Here is a 20,410-nt window from a genome sequence, read left to right as displayed (position 1 = left end):
CAATTGTCAGTAAAGATCGCACATTCCTTGGGACTATTAAATGACAGCCGTAACTAAACTAATTCATGTTTTTCTGCAGATTAAGTGCTACGGCCCTGGGCTAGAACCAACCGGGTGCATTGTAAACAAACCTGCTGAATTTACAATTGACGCCCGTGGAGCTGGAAGAGGACATCTACAGATTTACGCTCAGGTTAATTTTCATTCAAGTCCCAGATGCCTCTTGCCTCACTTTATTGGTAGAAAAAACGTTTTTGTCTATCTTTTATTCAAGGATTCAGAAGGCTTCCCAATCAACATCCAGATCACAGATAATGGTGACAGCACATATTTCTGCATCTACATACCCACCAAGCCCATCAAACACACTATCGTCATCACCTGGGGAGAGGTCAACGTTCCCAACAGTCCATTCAGGGTGAGAGCTCACTGTCAACATAGGCAGACTTCAGCCAGCTGATGACATTTTTATGTTGCTGTTTGTCAAGAACTTTCATAAACTGGATCTCCAACAATTTCAGTCTTTCAATGAAAGTCCATGACTATATTTTTCCAGTGTTAGATTTCGAACTTTCCCATTTACGTGATCATAGATTCCATATTGGATCATAACTTTACAAGAACCACTGTCCTCCAGAAGCTTTAAATTTCTAGTTTTACAGTACTCTGGTTTTTCTACATTTCTCAGGTGGCCATTGGAGAAGGCAGTCATCCAGAGAACGTGAAGGTTCATGGTCCTGGAGTAGAGAAGACTGGCTTGAAGGCCAGTGAACCCACTTACTTTACTGTGGATTGCAGTGAGGCCGGACAAGGTCAGACCAACATAATTTCTTCCGTAATACTTATTATGGTCACATTTGACAGAATTTAATAACAAATTATTTTCTTCTTCTCCCATCTGTTCTGTTCTCCTTAGGAGATGTCAGCATTGGGATTAAATGTGCTCCTGGCGTGGTGGGACCTGCCGAAGCAGATATTGATTTTGATATCATTAAAAATGACAACGACACATTCACAGTGAAGTATACGCCCCCTGGAGCAGGACGCTACACCATCATGGTGCTATTTGCTGATCAAGTGAGTCTCAGTCAATAATACCAAATTATTCTCAATGCAATTTGAGATCTTTAAATGCATTTTGTTACGAATTAACAGGAAATTCCAATCAGCCCCTTCCGTATCAAAGTTGATCCATCCCATGATGCTAATAAAGTGAAAGCAGAGGGTCCCGGACTCAACAAGACAGGTCAGTTTGATTAAATATTAGGTAAAGATAGCTTATCTCAGCTTTATTTAATGTGTCTTTGCCACAGGTGTGGAAGTGGGCAAGCCGACCCACTTCACGATCTACACTAAAGGAGCAGGCAAGGCAACACCTGAGGTTCACTTTACCACAGCTGGGAAAGGAGAAGCCGTCAGTGACTTCGAGATCATCGATAACCATGACTATTCTTTCACTGTGCGTTACACTGCGTTACAGCAGGTGAGGCACTCCAACACTGGGTTGCTGTTCATGTAAATGGACACCAAGTGGTTATATTATATATTATAATATTATAAATTCTATCTTGCTCTATCCTGTTTGTTTTGTGAACCAGGGTAACATGAGCATATCTGTGTGCCATGGTGGTGACCCTATCCCCAAAAGCCCTTTTACCATCACTGTTGCCCCTCCTTTGGATCTCAACAAGGTCAAAGTTCAAGGACTCAACAACAGTAAGTCCACAGCAGCTTATGTGTGAAATGTAATTCTAGCTATATTGACTGTATTAATTGTACATATTTTGTGTGCTTATCTGTTTAGAAGTCGACGTAGGGAAAGATGAGGAGTTTACCATTAACACACGTGGTGCGGGAGGTCAAGGAAAGGTGGACGTCAAGATTACATCACCTTCTCGCCGGCCAATCCCGTGCAAGGTTGAATCTGGAACATCCAATGAGGTGTACACTGTTAAATACATTCCCCCTGAAGAGGGGCCCTACAAAGTGGACATCAGCTATGATGGAAACCCTGTGCCTGGAAGTCCTTTCACGGTGGAGGGAGAGATGCCTCCAGATCCCTCAAAGGTAGGAGTCACAAATAGGATAATGCTGTTTACTCGTCATTGTCTGGATTTTCATGATTTCTGCAAATCCTTTTGATTGGTAACATTTGTTACCCAAATGATCTCATTAGAGATACACACTTGACATTTCAAGTCATTCATGGACACTTTCTCAAACTCACGGCTACAAATATACTATGAGCTGGCTGGGATGATAAAACTCTCCATATGAGGAGCAACATGGAATGCATTTTAGGAGTAACCAGAGAAATTGGACCGTACCGTGCAATTCTTACCTCACAAATCAGAAAGACCTTCAGAGAGTTTATGAACCACTAACTGAAGTCAGAATGTTCAAATTTAACTACAACCAGATTTTGTAAAACAACATTTCTTGATCCTCAGTGCAAGGAAATTTTCTGTTTGTAGAGGTTTACTTCAGGAATTCTGGTTCCAAAGACAACCCATTTAATTTAATTACATTTTTGTTTGTTGCCTGTTATCTACAGGACTGGATTGTTCCAGTGAGGGTTTTTCTTCTCGAGCCAGATGCTCTATTTTGTATATCAGTGAAGAAGCCTAAAACAAACACAAAAGGCCATTTAGCCATTGTGGGAAATTATTACAGAACAGTTGTGCTTAATTAATCTGTCAGGGAAAGGTGAACTCGAGTGTATGATGCCAAACAAGGTACTTCATCCACATGTGGAATGACTGCACCATACTCTGTCTCACTGAGAATCATTAGATGGTTGGTCTGTACAATATCGAAACAGATACAGATCTCTGACCATAAATGGATACAGATGATGAAGGCTGGTCAGCTTTGAAAAATATTGGACTGTCCTTTAGTACTCTTAAAGCACGTTGGACTGTTGAATTATTGAAAATCCAGTGCATACCCAGAGTGGCCATTTCACCTTAGATGTGCATACATTTTTAATATTCCAGAGTTCTGGAATCTATTATTCTGCTTATCACATGTACCACATGTATAATTTAGTTACATTAAAGTATTATATTAACTGGTTCTTTTTCAGGTTGAATTACTTTTTTGATTATTCCTGATTAGAATTCTGTTTTAATTTGTTATGGAAACATAATCTTGACAACAGTTTTGTCTAACTTTTACTTCAAGGTACGAGCCTATGGCCCTGGCCTAAAGGGAGGTATTGTGGGTAAACCTGCTCCATTTGCCATTGACACCAAAGGTGCAGGTACAGGGGGTCTCGGGCTGACTGTGGAGGGTCCATGTGAAGCCAAGATTGAGTGCCAGGACAATGGAGATGGATCTTGCTCGGTATCCTATCTGCCCACTGAGCCTGGAGAGTATTCCATCAACATCCTGTTTGCTGATGCTCACATCCCTGGTTCTCCCTTCAAAGCCATGGTGCAGTCTGTCTTTGACCCCAGCAAGGTCACAGCTAGTGGACCAGGGCTGGAGAGAGGAAAGGTCAATGAAGCGGCTTCGTTCACAGTGGACTGCTCTAAAGCAGGCGAGGCGGAGTTGACCATTGAGATTATTTCAGATTCAGGAGCGCAGGCTGAGGTTCATGTCCAGAATAACAGCGATGGAACATATTCTATCACCTACATCCCTCCTTTCCATGGAATGTACACCATCACGATTAAATATGGAGGACATGCAGTGCCGAAGTTCCCTGCGAGGGTTCAGGTGGATCCTGCTCTCGATACAAGTGGAATCAAGGTCTACGGTCCAGGAGTGGAACCCAGAGGTACAGTAAAATGGCCCATCTAAATGTGCTTGTGTTTAGTACCATTGTGTTTCGCAATGTGCTTCAAAACCCCTGTATTTTGACAGGGGTGCTTCGAGAGGTCACTACACACTTTGTCATTGACACTCGGGTTCACAGCAAGATGGGTGGAAACCACGTCAAAGTTCGGATTGTTAACCCATCAGGTGCCAACACTGATGCGTACATCACTGACAAAGGAGATGGCACTTATAGAGTGGAGTATACAGCATTTGAGGATGGTAAGATATCCACTACATAGAATTTTTTTTAAAATATATTCTTGTTTGCTGAACTGAATTTTCATTTAGATGAATCATGCACAAATTTTAAGAACATTATTAGTGATTAAATGAAAATGTGTATGAATCAAAAATGACTATTTTACAATAATCAAATTATCAATAAAAACTGAAATAAAAACTTTCTTTCTCTCTGTCAGAAAAAAAGTTATCCATGCACATTGGTTTGACAAGCAATAACTAAAGATTATATAGTTTGTGTAAAGTCTGTCATTTTCTTGCTTCATCCTGACTATAGCCGGCCTGTGCTTCCAACCCTAGTCTTCATTAATTTAACAGGCCATGTTGGTATTTCTTCTGAACTGAACCTCCCTTTCCTCCCTGAGAATCATGGGACACACACACACACACACACACACATACTCAGAGCTGTCTTTTATTCTGAGCACGGCTGCTGTATTGATTGTTCTGTGTGGAGGTCAGTGTTGCTAGATGGAAATTCATTAATTGTTCATTGTGTTTTGAGCAGAAACTGCTGATGTCTGTTTTCCCATGATGCCTTGATAATATTCCATCACAACTATCGATTGAGACTGAGAGAGAGAGAGAGAGAGAGAGAGAGAGAGAGAGAGAGAGAAAGTGCCTCTCTGTATAGCCACACAGACTCTTTCTATCAAAAAAGACAGTTCTCAGACAGGATAAGATGCAATGAGGCACCATTAAAGTCAGCCAATCAGATTTGAGCTTGCCAGTATGGAGATTGCCTAATGAGAAAGTACTTTCCAGTATCATATTTATATGTGAAAGAGTGCTGTTATTTCTGTCTTTGTGCAGGTGTGCATCTGATAGAGGTGCTGTATGATGACGTACCTGTTCCTAAGAGCCCATTTAGGGTGGCGGTAACCGAAGGTTGTGATCCCAGCCGTGTACGTGCCTATGGTCCTGGTCTGGAAGAGGGTCTGGTCAACAAACCCAACCGCTTCACTGTGGAGACCAGGTACATATTTCTACAAAAACCTGTTGTTGAATATGAACATGTTCTGGAATGGGCTCGTTTTGAAACATCGAGTCAAACACCATTGTTTCATGCAATCACAGATGCTTTTTAAATAGCTTGCATGAAAAAAAAAAAAAAAACACTCACCAATTAATTCAATGCCATTCACTGAGAGTGATGAAAATTAAGCAGTAACCCCTATATGAATAAATCTGGTTTACTGGTTTAAACTTTGGTGTTTGCATGCTTTGGACTGGATGTGAACAGGGCTGAATATACTGTAATTGCATAACTATTTTTAGATTTTCTTCCATGTCTGTATTTTCCTCTCTTTCAGGGGTGCTGGCACAGGTGGCCTTGGATTGGCCATCGAGGGTCCATCAGAAGCTAAGATGTCTTGTAAAGATAACAAAGATGGCAGCTGTAGCGTGGAGTATATTCCTTTCACTCCTGGAGAATATGATGTCAACATTACTTTCGGAGGTCTGCCTATCCCAGGTATGATGTCATTTCCTTCTGTCCAACTCATTCCGTGGTTTGTTCCAAAGTGAACTCAACACGCTAATTATGCATTGACATTGAATTTCAGCAGTTTGAGTACATGAGAGTGTTAAGAAGTTTCATGACAGTTTGATTTAATGCTTGAATATTTCATACCTCATGGTATGTTTTAGAATTTTCTGAAGAAAAAAGATGGTAACTGTACAATTTCTGTGGGTTTTTAAGGTAGCCCATTCAGGGTGCCTGTGAGGGAGCTAGTGGATCCAAGTAAGGTGAAGTGTTCTGGTCCTGGTTTGGGAAGCGGAGTAAGAGCCCACGTTCCTCAAACCTTCACCGTGGACTGCAGCAAAGCAGGACTCGCCCCACTAGAGGTGCTTCTGTATGGACCCACAGGTAAAAATAGATTGCACAGAGAGTTTGGACATATTCCTTGACATGTATAAATGCAATCTAGAATCTCTGCAATCTTTTAGAAATGTAAACACTAGAATACTGGGAAGACTGACTTTAAATGTATGTATGTGTTTAGCGAACATGAGGAAGTGGTTTCTATGCATTTTGATACTTTATATCAATAAATTGTCTATATAAATTCTATTAAAATATCTATAAAAATCTATAAAACATAAATAATTTAGCAGTGTTCCCCTCTCAGGATTCAATGTTGCCATTTTCAAGGCATTCTATCAATTTTAAACTACAACTTTGTAGTTGCAGTTAAATGCAACTTTGCAGGTTTTTGTATTTAATAATTAATACATTTTACAAATGAGGGGCATGTATTTTGTCCAATAAACTTTTAGTATTGTACACAAGATTTATTTTTTTAAAGAAAAGTAACACTTTTTATTCCGCAGGGATGGATTTAATTGGTCATAAGTGCTAGTAAAAACATTTATAAAGTAATGAAAGACTTCAAATTCAGATGCTGTTCTTTTGAAATTGCAAAAAAAAAAGAATCCTTAAAAAAATAAATGTATCAAGGTTTCCACAAAAATACAGTATGAACCAACTTTTTTTAACAGTTGTGTATATAGAAATTGCAACTTAGTTTATAAATGACTGGACACGGGGACCATAGCTTTAGTTCCACATTATGTGTAAGGTTGTGATGACCTTGAAAATGACAGTCTGGTGCCGGAGAAAGTCCTGGATTTGCATTCAGTCATGTCCATCTGAAGCCTGCAGACACATTCATCAACAGTGTTTTAAAGTTGTCTAAAGTAGATGACAGAGAGATCAACTGTGTTGTTATTCTAGGGATGACAGAGCCAGTGAATATCACAGACAACGGTGAAGGCATACACACGGTGACCTACACTCCTGCTAAAGATGGACCTTACACTGTGTGTGTCAAATATGCAGACCAAGAAGTGCCACGCAGGTGAGCTGGCTGCTTTAAGTATTAATAAAGTCTTAATATTAATGAAGCGAATAGACTATGATCAAATCTTCTAAGCTGATTTTAGAAATGAGACGTATGTGATTCTATTTCCCGCTTTTCAGTCCGTTTAAGATCAAGGTGTTGCCTGCTCATGATGCCAGTAAAGTTCGTGCCAGCGGTCCCGGACTGAACGCTTCCGGTGTTCCCGCCAGCCTGCCGGTGGAGTTCACCATCGATGCCCGTGACGCAGGCGAGGGGCTTCTCACCGTACAGATACTGGTGAGTGACAACAGCACTCGCTCAGGCCTGTTTTTTGACATGTTTTAAGACAGAGGTTTCCCTTGATGATCACATGTGCTTTAACGGCCACTGTCCCCCCTCCGCTTCCCTCTGCCCTGACCTCTGACCCCTTCCCTGCTGTCGCTGTAGGGTCCGGATGGGTGCAGGCAGGAGGCCTCTGTGTTTGTGGAGGACTGGGGTAGGAGGGTGTGGGAAAACCACATTGTAAAGGGCACCATCCCCTTCCATATTCTTAGGAAAGGATGTGTAAGGCGGCCCCTCCTTTCGGCCTCCTCTTGTTGTTACAACTCACCTTGTCTGGCGTTCCTCCCATTAGCCTTGAGCCCCTAAGTGCTCTTGGACTGTCCCCTTGCTACTGTACCCTCTACCCCAGTTTCCCTGCTCCTTTGGCTGCTTTTCTCCTTTATTGTTTCCTAGTTTTGCCTTAGTTGTTCCCTATCTGTCTTTCTGTCTGTCTGTCTGTCTGTCTGTCTATCTATCTTTGTGTCCTCTTGTTTCATATACACCATATTCCTTTGACAATGACGTGCCTGAAGAGACTTAGGAATTGTAGTTTCTTGAGGGTGTTCCTTGATTTTTTTTAAATAATCATGCTACTTTCCATTCTGAAAAGGAAGGGCGAAAACTTCACTCAAACCAAAACCAAAAGCAAGAAACATCATTTGTCTTGCACAAAAGTGCCATTTTTTTACGTAAGAGTGAACCTTTCTCCCAAGCAGCCATACTCAATCATTTTATACTGGTCAAGGGGACTTGATACCCTTAATGTTGCCCTACAGTGGTCTCTGTGGACTGACGTGCCATTAGATTTAGGTTTAAACCCTACATGTGGTTTTCCACTACATGACTAACAGTCAGACGTGCCTGCTACTGAATATATTTATTTCCGCACTAATTAAAATGAGAAATAAGATTTTTATATGAAGGCTCAAAAGAGCCTACGAATATATAGACACACATACACATTCCCCTGAACAGTGTTTAACAACTCATTTCATTTTGCAGGACCCAGAAGGAAAACCAAAGAAAGCCAACATTCGAGATAACAGAGATGGAACATACACCGTGTCCTACGTCCCAGATATGACGGGACGCTACACTATTACAATCAAATATGGTGGAGATGAGATCCCATACTCACCCTATCGCATACATGCGCTGCCCAGTGGAGATGCCAGCAAATGCCATGTAACAGGTCAGTTATATGTCCAAGTCTATAATAAAAAATATTTTTTGAAACAGCATCTTATGCTCATGAATTCTAACAGCTCGTTTTGTTGATTTGTAGTGTCAATTGGGGGACACGGATTGGGTGAGTTTTTTTGTAAACATCATCAGTTACCTATATTGTACTTTGCAAGTCTTTTTATGTAGGATCAGTTTAGGCCTTTTTTCTCATTATGGTGAACATCAAAAAGTGACCCATGAATTCACACTATAACTCTCTGAATGGTGTAGTAAAATAGCTTTATTGTGATTGCTGTGTCATGAACAGGCTCTGGGCTCGGACCCACTATTCAAATTGGCGAGGAGACCGTTATCACTGTGGATGCAAAGGCTGCTGGGAAGGGGAAAGTCACCTGCAAAGTGTCAACTCCAGACGGTGCAGAGCTAGACGTGGATGTGGTGGAGAACGCAGACGGGACATTTGATATCTATTATACTGCTCCAGAGCCTGGGAAATACGTCATAACCATTCGCTTTGGAGGAGAGCACATTCCCAACAGCCCCTTCCATGTGGTGGTGAGCACTTTCTTTTTGAAAGAAGCCTCTTATGCTCAATAAGCCTGCATTTATTTAAAGTAAAAAAATAAAGTTAAAACACTAATATTGTGAAATATTATTAAAATAACTGTTTTCTATTTTTTATATATTTTGAAATATAATTTATTCCTGTGATGCAAAGCTGAATTTTCAGCATCTTCAGTGTCACATGATCCTTCAGAAATCAATCAAATATCCTGATTTGATTCTCAAGAAATATTTCTTATTATTATCAATGTTAAAAACAGTTCTGCTGCCTAATGTTTAATATATATATATATATATATATATATATATAATTTTTATATCCAGGACTCCTCATGAATAAACGTTCAAAATGAGAGCAAATTTATTTTTATGCATAACATTTTTGTAACAATTTAAATGTCTTCATTTGATCAATTTGATGCATCCTCGCTGGTGGAAAATATTAATTTCTTAAAAAATGAGTGACCCCAGACTTTAGAACAGCAATGTTTGTTATATTTGTATTGTTTTATTCAAAGATCATAAACAGATTCAAATATGTCTACCAGTGCATGGTGTGTTTTCACAAAACAGTTATTTTCTCCCAAATAAAAACATGTTTGTGCCTCATTCATTGAGATTACATTAAACGTAGCGATTCAATTCCAGTTTAGTGGGTCGAATTGAATTGGCTGCATGTAAACGTGTGTGGTGTGAAGCCCTAAACATGTGACCACCTCCTTCTCCAGGCATCTGATACCATCCCTATAATCGAGGAACCGTGTGATAAACTACAGTTACAGCAGCCCTACGCCCCCTACCAGGGCTACACCCCTCACTGGGTACACACCACCCCTAGTCATCAGATAACATCCTAAACGCTCTCTGCTCCTCCGCCTTTATCATTACACCTTTTCATTTCATCCATCTTTGCTTAAGCTCCCATGATCTTTACTGCTGACTGCTTATTAAACAGCTAGTTGGCTGATCATGCATTCGTAGAGTTAATGAAAAGTTGTTGATCTCCTATGGTAGAGCCGTTGTTTTGCACAAGGTTCTTTGTAGCTGCTTTTATGAAATTTTCACCTACTTCTGCCCAACCAGCCTATGCCCTTGTCTATTTTTTTGGTTTCCAGCCATTAACCCTTTGCATGCACTTAGATCTTCTCACTGTACTTAGTTAGCAGTGCAGTGGTGCTAAAATCGCTTTCTCTTTAAGGCCACAGAGGAACCAGTCACTGCAGTGGATGCCATGGAGCCAATGCTCCGCCCGTTCAATCTGGTTATTCCATTTACTGTGCAAAAGGGGGAGATTACAGGTATTAACACTTATAAAAAAAAATAATAAAAAAAAAAAAATATTATCAGAGGTGCAAGGAAGCATGCATCTTATAACAAAGGCCTGTGGAATTCAGTATTTTGCAAAGATGTTTTTTTTTTTTTTTAAGGTGAGGTACGCATGCCATCTGGTAAAACCGCCCGTCCACACATCACTGATAACAAGGACGGGACTGTGACGGTCAAATATGCCCCCACTGAGAAGGGCCTACATGAGATGGACATCAAATATGATGGCAACCACATACCAGGTATCAAAACAGTTAGAGGTTTCCATGCTCTAAAATCTGTAGATGTAATAATTGTGCTATAATTGTTCTGTTAAATCATCTCTGTGTTCATCTTTTAACATGAAATCTCACTCTTTCAATATCTCACTTCCAGGAAGTCCGCTGCAGTTCTATGTGGATGCTATTAACAGCGGACATGTGAATGCATACGGTCCTGGTCTGAGTCATGGCATGGTCAACAAACCCGCCACCTTCACTATCGTCACTAAGGATGCTGGAGAAGGTAATACACACACACACACACACACACACCAAGCCTGGCAGCCTCACAGTCACACTGCATTAGTCTCACATTGCCAGACTTCTGACTTCCCACATTGCTCTCTCATCTTCTCTCAGGTGGTCTGTCTTTGGCAGTGGAAGGCCCTTCTAAAGCAGAGATCAGCTGTAAAGATAATAAAGATGGCACCTGCACTGTGTCCTACCTGCCAACGGCCCCAGGAGACTATAATATAATCGTCAAGTTTGATGACAAGCACATCGCTGGAAGCCCCTTTACAGCCAAGATCACAGGTAGGGGGTTTATGTGCCCAAATATGGGCATGAGAGAGAGAGAGAGAGAGAGAGAGAGAGAGAGAGGATGAACAAGAGAGGGCAAAGTTATGTCTCTCCATAATGTCTGTGAAGCACTAAATTAGATGCTGTGTGTGTTTATGTGTGTGCGTGTGCCTTTACACCTGGAGAATTTAACCACATGAAGTGCTTCTAAAAGTAGGAGCCACTTCCTAAGAGTTTTTAGAAACAGGAAACAGCTGTTTCCCCCCTCCTTCAGTCTCACTCTCACTTTGCCCCTCACAACACTGCTCTCCACAACGGAACTGGGGTTGCACCCGCACAGTAAATGTTTATTTTTAATAACTGGATCATATCAGTTATATATAACTCAGCATATATATATATGCAATTTTTAATTCTGCTTTCCTAGTTTAATATACTTTAAAATGTAATATATTTCTGTGACGCAGCGCTGAATTTTCATCAGCCATTACTCCAGGCTTCTGTGTCACATGATCCTTCAGAAATCATTCTAATATACACATTTATTATCAGTGTTGAAACTGTTGCTGCTGCTTATTATTTTTTCTTGTATGAATAAAAAGTAAAAAAAGAACAGCATTTATTCAAAATAGAAATCTTTTCTAACAATTTGAATTTTTTTTTAAAAATGCAAAAAAACAAAAAAACAAACAAAAACAAAACAAATTATTTTCTATCACTTTAAAAAATATATATATATTTAACACATCCTTGCTGAATAAAAAGTATTAATTTCTTTAAAATATATTTTATGTAAGATAATACAAAAATAATATTTTTAATACACTTTATTTTTTTTATTTTATTTATCAAATAATCCTGAAAAAAATATCACAGGTTTTAAAAAATATTAATCAGCAAATCTGTTTATAACATTGATTATAAATCAGCATATTAGATTAATTTCTATAGAATCATGTCACACTGAAGGTCAGGGTAATGATGCTGAAAATTCAGCTTTACAATACATAACATAACATAACATAACATAACATAACATAACATAACATAACATTCTGTCTCATTCTTGATGAAGGTGATGACTCCATGAGGACGTCTGAGCTGAACGTTGGCACATCCACAGACGTGTCACTGAAGATCACAGAGACAGACCTGAGCTCCCTGACTGCTAGCATCAGAGCCCCATCTGGAAACGAGGAGCCCTGCCTGCTGAAGAGACTTCCAAACCGACACATCGGTAAGTCACACGTCAAGCCTGCCAGCACCTGCCTGCATCACGACTGAACCGATAAAGCAGAATATTCAGAAGCCAGATCATATTATTTGTGAATAGATTCAGTAACGAAGATATTTTAAAGACCCCAGATTTTGAATTTCCAACAGGAAGTTCAGGTTGGACTTATTGAAGTTTGTGTACACCCCTGCAAACAAGAGAAGTGGCTAGTATTTATGTACGTTTTCCCAGAAGATAGTGAGACTGCAAGTGTAATGTTAACACTTTTAGAAACTCGATGAACCTATGAGGTTTTTCATAACAAGATGTCAGCAAACAAACTCTGATGTGGTCACGCCTGTAGTGTTTGCCTCAAAAAACCCGATTTGAGACTAACAGCTCCTTCCTGGGATTTCAAAGAGAACAAGTTATCAGCCCAGAAAAGGCTTTTGATGTAAAGTCAAACCCTGAGGAATATATTTTTTGTTGGATATAACCGTGCTACCATAAAATACTCGGTAAACCTGAACAAAGAACTCATTCCCATTGCTCTTTGCCTTCAGGAATATCCTTCACTCCTAAAGAGGTGGGTGAGCATGTGGTCAGCGTGAAGAAGAATGGAAAACACGTGACCAACAGCCCATTCAAGATCATGGTGGGCCAGTCTGAGATAGGAGACGCCAGTAAGGTGAAGGTGTTTGGGAAAGGACTGATTGAAGGACACACCTTTGAAGTGGCTGAGTTCATTGTGGACACCAGAACTGCAGGTAAATGGTATTCTAGGACATTTGTGGGTTTCATAATGCACTTAAGGTGCAGACATACTATATTATGTGCACCTTAAGCACTTTTGACACAAACTTTTAGCGTTCTCTGACTGGATGTGTAAAATTTGTCATGCTCACTGAATGTGTAAACTAGCATGTGTGTACACATTGGGATTTATGAAGGTTGGATTGGATTAAAACCCATTGGTTCTTGTCAATATGTTACAGGTTATGGAGGTCTCGGTCTGTCCATCGAGGGGCCCAGCAAAGTTGACATTAACTGTTCGGACGTGGAAGATGGAACCTGTAAAGTGACCTACTGCCCAACCGAACCCGGAACTTACATCATCAACATCAAATTTGCAGACCAACATGTGCCAGGTACAGCTTAACCCTCAAACTGAAGTCTTTTTAACATGCTTTCCTTCTGAGGTGGGTGACTCTTTTAAACGCTTCTTGCTGTTCAACAGGAAGTCCATTTACAGTGAAGGTTCTGGGTGAAGGAAGAATGAAGGAGAGCATCACCAGAAAGAGGCAGGCGCCCTCTATTGCCTCGGTGGGCAGCACTTGCGACCTCAACCTCAAGATTCCAGGTGAGGAGAGAATGAATGAGGTGTCCAGCCTTTACACAATCACATGCTGTTTAGTAGATACTGCATTTACTACATTCACCATGTTGCAACTGTCAAACTACAGAAGCATTCTGTAGCATTCACAACTACTCTGCCGTGGCCTCATGGGATAATTTTTATGTGCACTTAAGAATCTCTCCCACAGTGGGGTACTTTTGCGTATTGTTGATATACTGTACTACTCATTTTTCGCCTATTACTTCTATAGGCTTGTTTCTTTTTCCACCTGTTTGCCACTGTCACACGTGTCACTTCCTGTCTCCTCAATCAGATTGGTTCTGTATGAAACTGTATACAATTTCAGTTGTTTAGATTTTTTTAAAAAAAGAATACAGAATTTAGTTTCCATTCTGCTTGTAAGCATGCATTTTCTGTTTCTCCTTTTTCATGGCTTCCTTTCTTCCTTCTTCTCTTTTCTTCTTCCCCTGTCTTTCGGGTTCCACGTCTGTAGGGAACTGGTTTCAGATGGTGTCGGCCCAAGAGCGGCACACGCGTACCTTCACCCGCAGCAGCCACACCTACACACGAACAGAACGCACCGAGATCAGCAAGACCCGTGCGGGCGAGACCAAACGGGAAGTGCGGGTGGAAGAGAGCACCCAGGTGGGGGGCGACCCCTTTAGGGATGTTTTCGGTGGATTCCGGGGCAGGGAGAGCCGGGGAACCTACAGCAGCGCCCAGGGCCGACAATCAGAGGGTGTGTGTGTGTTAATCACTGGTTAAAGGGTTAGTTCACCTAAAAATAAAAATTAGCCCATGTTTAACTCAACCTCAAGGCATCTTAGGTGTATATGACTTTCTTCTTTAGGACAAATTCAATTGGAGTTGTATAAAAAATTGTCCTTGCTCTTCCAAGCTTTATAATGGCAGTTTTTTCCATCAGTCCAAAAGTAGTCAAATAAAGTGTGCGCATCTGAGTATGAGTTTGTTTACAGGAGCAAAGGAAGCAACGTTTTCTTACTTTAGTAAAGGAAAACCAGTCTCTTCTTGGATTATATCGACATTTTTCTTCACAAATCCTCATTTTGTACTACTAATTCATGACCAACGTTTTGTTTTGAAACCACTTCCATGTACGACAGTTTGTGGAAGTTAAAGAAAAGCGTTTATAACGTTTTGAATATGGATATAATATGGATATATTTAAGATGTTTCTTACAAAAATGAATAGATTTGCTACAGAAGGCCTTTATTGACCCCGTTGAGCCATGTGAGGCATGTTTTATTATGGATGGATGCGCTTTATTTGACTAATTTTAGACTTTTGAAAAAAAAAAAACACTCGTCCAGTGCCATTATAATGCTTGGAAATCTCAAGGAAGAAAGTCATATACACCTTAGGATGCCTTGAGGGTGAGTAAAACATGGGCTGATTTTCTTTTTTCTGTGAACTTACCCTTTAAAGAGAGAATTTAGGACCAAAATTTTTTTTTTCTATTATCTTTCCCAAAAATTTAGATTTGAACTGAATTCTGAACTGAACTGAAACTGAACACCAAAATGTTATCCCTTTGCAGCTATTACAAGTTTCTTTTCGTGTTACTGTGTATGTGCGTGTGATGTCATGGTATGTGTGTGTGTGTTTATGGGGTTTTCGGCGGGAATGAGCGCATACTTTCCACTGCAGACATTTATGACAGGAGAGCTGAGCTGGAAAATCTGAGCAGCCTTCAACTCTGTGGGCAGCCCAGCCAAAACATCCTCTTTTATAGAAGAAATGCCTGAAATGTTATTTGAAATGTCTCATTCGTGTGCCCTTCTCTTATCCCTTCCCTCTCTATGATCCTCTCTCTCAGGTGAATCAGGTACACAGGAAATGACTGCACAGGTGACGAGTCCCAGCGGCAACACAGAGGACGCTGAGATCATAGAGGGAGAGGACAGCACCTATAGTGTGCGTTTTGTGCCTCAGGAGATGGGCCCCCACACTGTCAATGTCAAATACAGGGGACAGCATGTCCCCGGAAGCCCCTTCCAGTTCACCGTGGGGCCCCTGGGAGAGGGAGGGCCCCATAAGGTTCGGGCTGGTGGTACTGGTTTGGACAGAGGTGTGGCTGGAGTACCAGGTAAGAGACCTAGAAGCTGTGTTCTTGTTTACTAAAATAGTTGATGGAAAAATATGTATTTAAAATGTATAAAAAAAATTGGCAATATTGTTGTTGTAGTAAAGAGATGCTATTATAGGTTTGAATATTTTGAAATCATATTAATTTATTTAAAGTTCTAGACATTTTGATTAGTCTATTTTTAAAGCATTTTTATTTCAGTTTTAGGTATTTAAAAAATAAATGTTAAATGTTAACTTTTAATTTGTTCAAAGAAAACGAAAAACAAATTGAACCTAATTTATTTAACAAATGAAAAAAAGTGTTTTTTTATGGTTTTAATTTTAGTTATATATTATAACCTTGTTTGGCTGCTAACTATAATAAAATTAGGATAAACTACTGAAATTAAACCACTAGAAATTACAACTGAAATAAAAACAATAAAGCTAAATAAAAATTAAAAAATTAATTAAAATGGAAATATAACAGGTAATTTAAATAGGCTACTAATAAATACTGTAATAGTATACAATAAAATAATACAACAAGACTGACTCTTTATTTTGTTCTGGGATATTGTGAACATTAAAACAGTATTTTTTGTGTGATTTTTAGCTGAGTTCAGTATCTGGACCCGTGAGGCCGGTGCTGGTGGTTTGTCCATAGCTGTCGAGGGGCCCAGCAAAGCAGAAATTTCCTTTGAGGACAGGAAGGATGGTTCCTGTGGGGTGGCCTATGTGGTGCAGGAACCTGGTACAACAACCTAGTGTTTGCATTAGTAGTGACATTTCCCCTTAAATAATTTTAAATTACACTCAGTCTTCTTTTTCTCATTTATTTAATTTCAGGGGACTATGAAGTTTCAATCAAATTTAACGACGAGCATATCCCAGACAGCCCTTTTATCGTTCCTATTGCATCAGTGTCAGATGACGGCCGCCTGCTCACCGTCACCAGCCTGCAGGTGAGTGATTCCAGATCAAACACACTCAAGCACCAGTCGTTCTTCTCTGTAGCAGCGGGACGGGGGTGATTCAGGGACTCTCCAGAGCGGATGGCAGCTCCTTTATCAACACACCCCCTGTAAGAGCACTTGATGGAGAGCACAGGACAGCTTATCATGAGGCGAGACAAGTGTACTTGCAGTTCCCTTCATGAAGAGTGAAGAAGGAGTTTCTCAAGAAAGACAAATGAGCATGACGAAAGTAGCAGAGCATTTTGATGTTGGCCATTGTGAATATGCTTAGTGAGAAAGACACATCTTTACATCTTCAGTTTTAAACTTCTGCAGATGAGATGATATTCAATCGTCTGTGTGTGCAGGAGATGGGTCTGAAGGTGAATCAAGAAGCCTCGTTTGCCGTGCAGCTGAACGGAGCGCGAGGGGCGATTGATGCAAAGGTTCACACACCATCTGGAGCAGTGGAGGAGTGTTACATCACCGAGCTAGACAATGGTGAGCATATGGTCACATGGGGAATTATTTGTCTGTAATAAACTGTATGATTTATATGTATCATTATTAATATTCATATCTAGTTTTATAAAAAAAAATATTATACTCTTTTGTTTGTTAAACTATTTTGATATTTTTATTTATATAGTGTAGTATTTTTCAAATATATATATAAAAAAAGCACGAGTCTGTATTATTTAGTATATTTTTGTATTATACCACTTGTATTCTATTTTCATAATTGTATATATTTTTATTTATGTTTTCTCTAAATATATTTATATTTATACAAAATAAATTTTCATGTTTTATGTATTATTCATTATGCAATACATTACTTTAAACAATTTAGAATATTTAATTATTTTGAATTACTATTTGTTATATATTTATTTTACGTTATATATTATTATAAGTTATATTATCCAACTTGATATGTAGTCATTATATATTTTATTATAATATATTTTATTAATCTTATTTATATTAATATGATTTTTTAATCTATCTATCTATCTATCTATCTATCTATCTATCTATCTATCTATCTATCTATCTATCTATCTATCTATCTATCTTTATATTTTTGTTTATTTTGATTAAACTATTTTTATCACATTATTTTAGGTTATATATTAATATTTATCCAAGATCCCAAATCTACTATATGATCACCGTAAAATGTAAAGACGCAGTACAACTGATATTAATCAGATAGAGGGTGCATTTGAACTTATTCAACAGTGCGTGCCTGTTTTTGTGCAGATAAACACGCCATACGGTTTATTCCACGAGAGAACGGCGTCCACTCCATCGATGTCCGTTTTAACGGGAGTCACATCCCTGGCAGTCCCTTCAAGATCCGTGTAGGGGAACCCGGCCAGGCGGGAGATCCAGGAATGGTGACGGCTTTCGGGGCTGGACTGGAGGGGGGAACTACAGGTACAGTACAACACCAACGAGCAGCCAGTCAGGAGCGTTAAGACACAAACACACAGAAACTAACTGGCTTCATCTCATCCGTCACAGGTGTACCGTCAGACTTCATTGTAAACACGTGTAACGCTGGCTCAGGAGCTCTGTCGGTCACCATCGACGGCCCATCGAAGGTGAAGATGGATTGTCAGGAGTGTCCAGAAGGATACAAGGTCACCTACACACCCATGGCTCCCGGTAGCTACCTCATCTCCATTAAATACGGAGGACCGCAGCATATCGTGGGCAGCCCCTTCAAAGCCAAAGTCTCTGGTGAGACGGCACACACTACACTACATTACACAAGGACTTTTCTGCTCTTTACATAGGCTTGGACAGACACATTGGGGATATTATCTGTAGTCCACCCAAAAAACAAACCATAAAATCACAATATTATTAATATATGCAGAATAATACGAGAAAATCCTCTCTTCCAGGTGCACGTCTGTCCGGAGGACACTCTCTGCACGAAACGTCATCGGTTCTGGTGGAAACGGTCATGAAATCGTCCTCAGTGGCCGGATCCTTCTCTACTCTGCCGAAGTTCTCGTCCGACGCCAGTAAGGTGATCTCCAGGGGGGCCGGACTCTCCAAAGCCTTCATTGGCCAGAAGAACACCTTCACAGTGGACTGCAGTAAAGCAGGTACAGCTTTCTGGACAAGACGTGTCTTTGCATTTTACCCATGCAGATGACTAAACAGTGTTTATTTCGTTTTGTCAGGGACAAATATGTTGATGGTAGGAGTGCACGGGCCAAAGACTCCCTGTGAGGAAGTGTACGTCAAGCACATGGGCAACAGAATGTACAATGTCACATACACAGTGAAGGAGAAAGGCGACTACATCCTGATAGTCAAATGGGGTGAAGAAATGGTGCCCGGAAGCCCTTTCCACGTCACCGTGCCTTAAAGACTGTCTTAAGCCCCTCTCCTCTATGCAAAGACTCTACTGATCGTCCTGGGAAAGAGACGGGATTCACCGACAATGCCTTTTCATGACATATTAATCAAGAAAACCTCTTCTATATCTGCATACTCTTTATCCAAAGTCCATTATGTGCTCATTTCACACCGCTATTTGTGTTGTACTCACTGATGTCGTGAGACTAGAGAATGTTTGAATGGTGAAATGCTCATTTGAAAACGCTTCGTGCTGAATCACATCCATCTTGTAACCAGTGAAGTAACTCTCCGGACCATTTACAGACATAATTTAACAGCTGAATTATTTAATCAGTTTTTCTTTTGTTTTAAATCTATTGCTAAAACTGGTCTTATTTTTTTATGTTGCGCTAACACGATTTAGTCTGGACTAGGTTTGAAGCCAGTCCTAATCAAGGGTTTAGATTGAATGGAGAAAGCCTGATATTTAAGTCCTAGTGGACCAGGTTCAGACTCACACTGGGTCTAAACCGGTCCCGAGTGGCCCAGGACCCCTGCAGACTGGGTTGCGTGATTGGTTAGATGTTTTTTTTTTGTACCAAGCGGTGTAGCAAAAACCGTTCAGCATGTGAATGTTTGAAATCCCACAGTTTTTACAGCGACTATGTTAAAGAGCAACATTTTATAGTGATTTTATATGTATGAATTTAAAATGTATGGAGAAACACTAATTGTTTGATATTTTAATCTACTGTTTGGTAAAACTGTGCTGGCATATTAAAGTTTTAATTGCTAACGTGCCGTTTATTGCTGTGGATATGCATATTATATTATATATAACATCACATTATATTATTTTATTTATTATGATTTGTTTAACGTGGACAAGTGCACATTACACATTACTCTTAATGCACAACAAATGCGATTTTTAACCTGTGTAATCTATGGATAGAATGTTACAGTGTCCCCCTAAAAATAGTACAAAAATAATATATATATAAGCCTTTTTTTCATTAATGGAACTTTTATATCATATCAACATTTTTCATAAATGCATATTAATAATAATAATTAGCCATCCAACACGACAAATGTAAAAGCATGAGTATATTTATGCACGTTTTGCTTGTTTGCCATTTGTTTGTTGCATTTGCAGCCACTAGAGGGCGCTCTCTCACTAGTGAATACCAGGTGCAGTTAATGAGGTATTAGTTACAAACTCAATCAATGGAGGCTGGCCAGGAGAAAAGGTCGTTCGGGTCAGTGTTTGAATTATACCATTGATTGCGATTTAAAATAGCAGTACTTCCCCAATTTATCCCAGATAAATCAATGAAAGTCATTTAAAATT

At 39.7% G+C, this 20,410-nt stretch overlaps 1 protein-coding gene across 12 annotated transcripts in view; it reads left to right on the top strand.

Annotated features, from left to right (window-relative positions):
• The window catches only part of LOC127956511 (filamin-C), a 46,416-nt gene extending 26,564 nt beyond the window's left edge, over nt 1-19,852 (top strand). For 2 of the 12 annotated variants that reach the window (XM_052554479.1, XM_052554476.1), the window contains 37 exons: nt 80-193; nt 275-418; nt 689-812; nt 917-1,077; nt 1,156-1,246; nt 1,314-1,483; nt 1,599-1,716; nt 1,805-2,067; nt 3,184-3,781; nt 3,868-4,041; nt 4,876-5,038; nt 5,376-5,536; nt 5,765-5,932; nt 6,800-6,923; nt 7,046-7,202; nt 7,353-7,469; nt 8,229-8,418; nt 8,512-8,535; nt 8,719-8,966; nt 9,704-9,796; nt 10,174-10,273; nt 10,403-10,543; nt 10,677-10,805; nt 10,922-11,095; nt 12,156-12,317; nt 12,857-13,060; nt 13,289-13,441; nt 13,531-13,653; nt 14,144-14,389; nt 15,489-15,758; nt 16,356-16,493; nt 16,589-16,704; nt 17,064-17,196; nt 17,962-18,138; nt 18,226-18,444; nt 18,612-18,818; nt 18,897-19,852. In XM_052554479.1, the coding sequence (XP_052410439.1) occupies nt 80-193; nt 275-418; nt 689-812; nt 917-1,077; nt 1,156-1,246; nt 1,314-1,483; nt 1,599-1,716; nt 1,805-2,067; nt 3,184-3,781; nt 3,868-4,041; nt 4,876-5,038; nt 5,376-5,536; nt 5,765-5,932; nt 6,800-6,923; nt 7,046-7,202; nt 7,353-7,469; nt 8,229-8,418; nt 8,512-8,535; nt 8,719-8,966; nt 9,704-9,796; nt 10,174-10,273; nt 10,403-10,543; nt 10,677-10,805; nt 10,922-11,095; nt 12,156-12,317; nt 12,857-13,060; nt 13,289-13,441; nt 13,531-13,653; nt 14,144-14,389; nt 15,489-15,758; nt 16,356-16,493; nt 16,589-16,704; nt 17,064-17,196; nt 17,962-18,138; nt 18,226-18,444; nt 18,612-18,818; nt 18,897-19,084 (6,282 nt within the window). In that variant the 3' untranslated portion in view covers nt 19,085-19,852. The remainder of the gene's footprint in view (nt 1-79; nt 194-274; nt 419-688; nt 813-916; nt 1,078-1,155; nt 1,247-1,313; nt 1,484-1,598; nt 1,717-1,804; nt 2,068-3,183; nt 3,782-3,867; nt 4,042-4,875; nt 5,039-5,375; nt 5,537-5,764; nt 5,933-6,799; nt 6,924-7,045; nt 7,203-7,352; nt 7,470-8,228; nt 8,419-8,511; nt 8,536-8,718; nt 8,967-9,703; nt 9,797-10,173; nt 10,274-10,402; nt 10,544-10,676; nt 10,806-10,921; nt 11,096-12,155; nt 12,318-12,856; nt 13,061-13,288; nt 13,442-13,530; nt 13,654-14,143; nt 14,390-15,488; nt 15,759-16,355; nt 16,494-16,588; nt 16,705-17,063; nt 17,197-17,961; nt 18,139-18,225; nt 18,445-18,611; nt 18,819-18,896) is intronic. The other 10 variants (XM_052554478.1, XM_052554481.1, XM_052554483.1 and 7 more) reach the window with 7 other exon arrangements.
• Nucleotides 19,853-20,410: the final 558 nt, after the last annotated feature.

This window comes from Carassius gibelio, chromosome B4 (assembly GCF_023724105.1).
Source record: "Carassius gibelio isolate Cgi1373 ecotype wild population from Czech Republic chromosome B4, carGib1.2-hapl.c, whole genome shotgun sequence".
Taxonomy (NCBI): Eukaryota; Metazoa; Chordata; class Actinopteri; order Cypriniformes; family Cyprinidae; genus Carassius; species Carassius gibelio.
The sequence above is the reverse complement of the archived record's forward strand: the minus strand, read 5'-3'. Positions and strand labels throughout refer to the sequence as shown.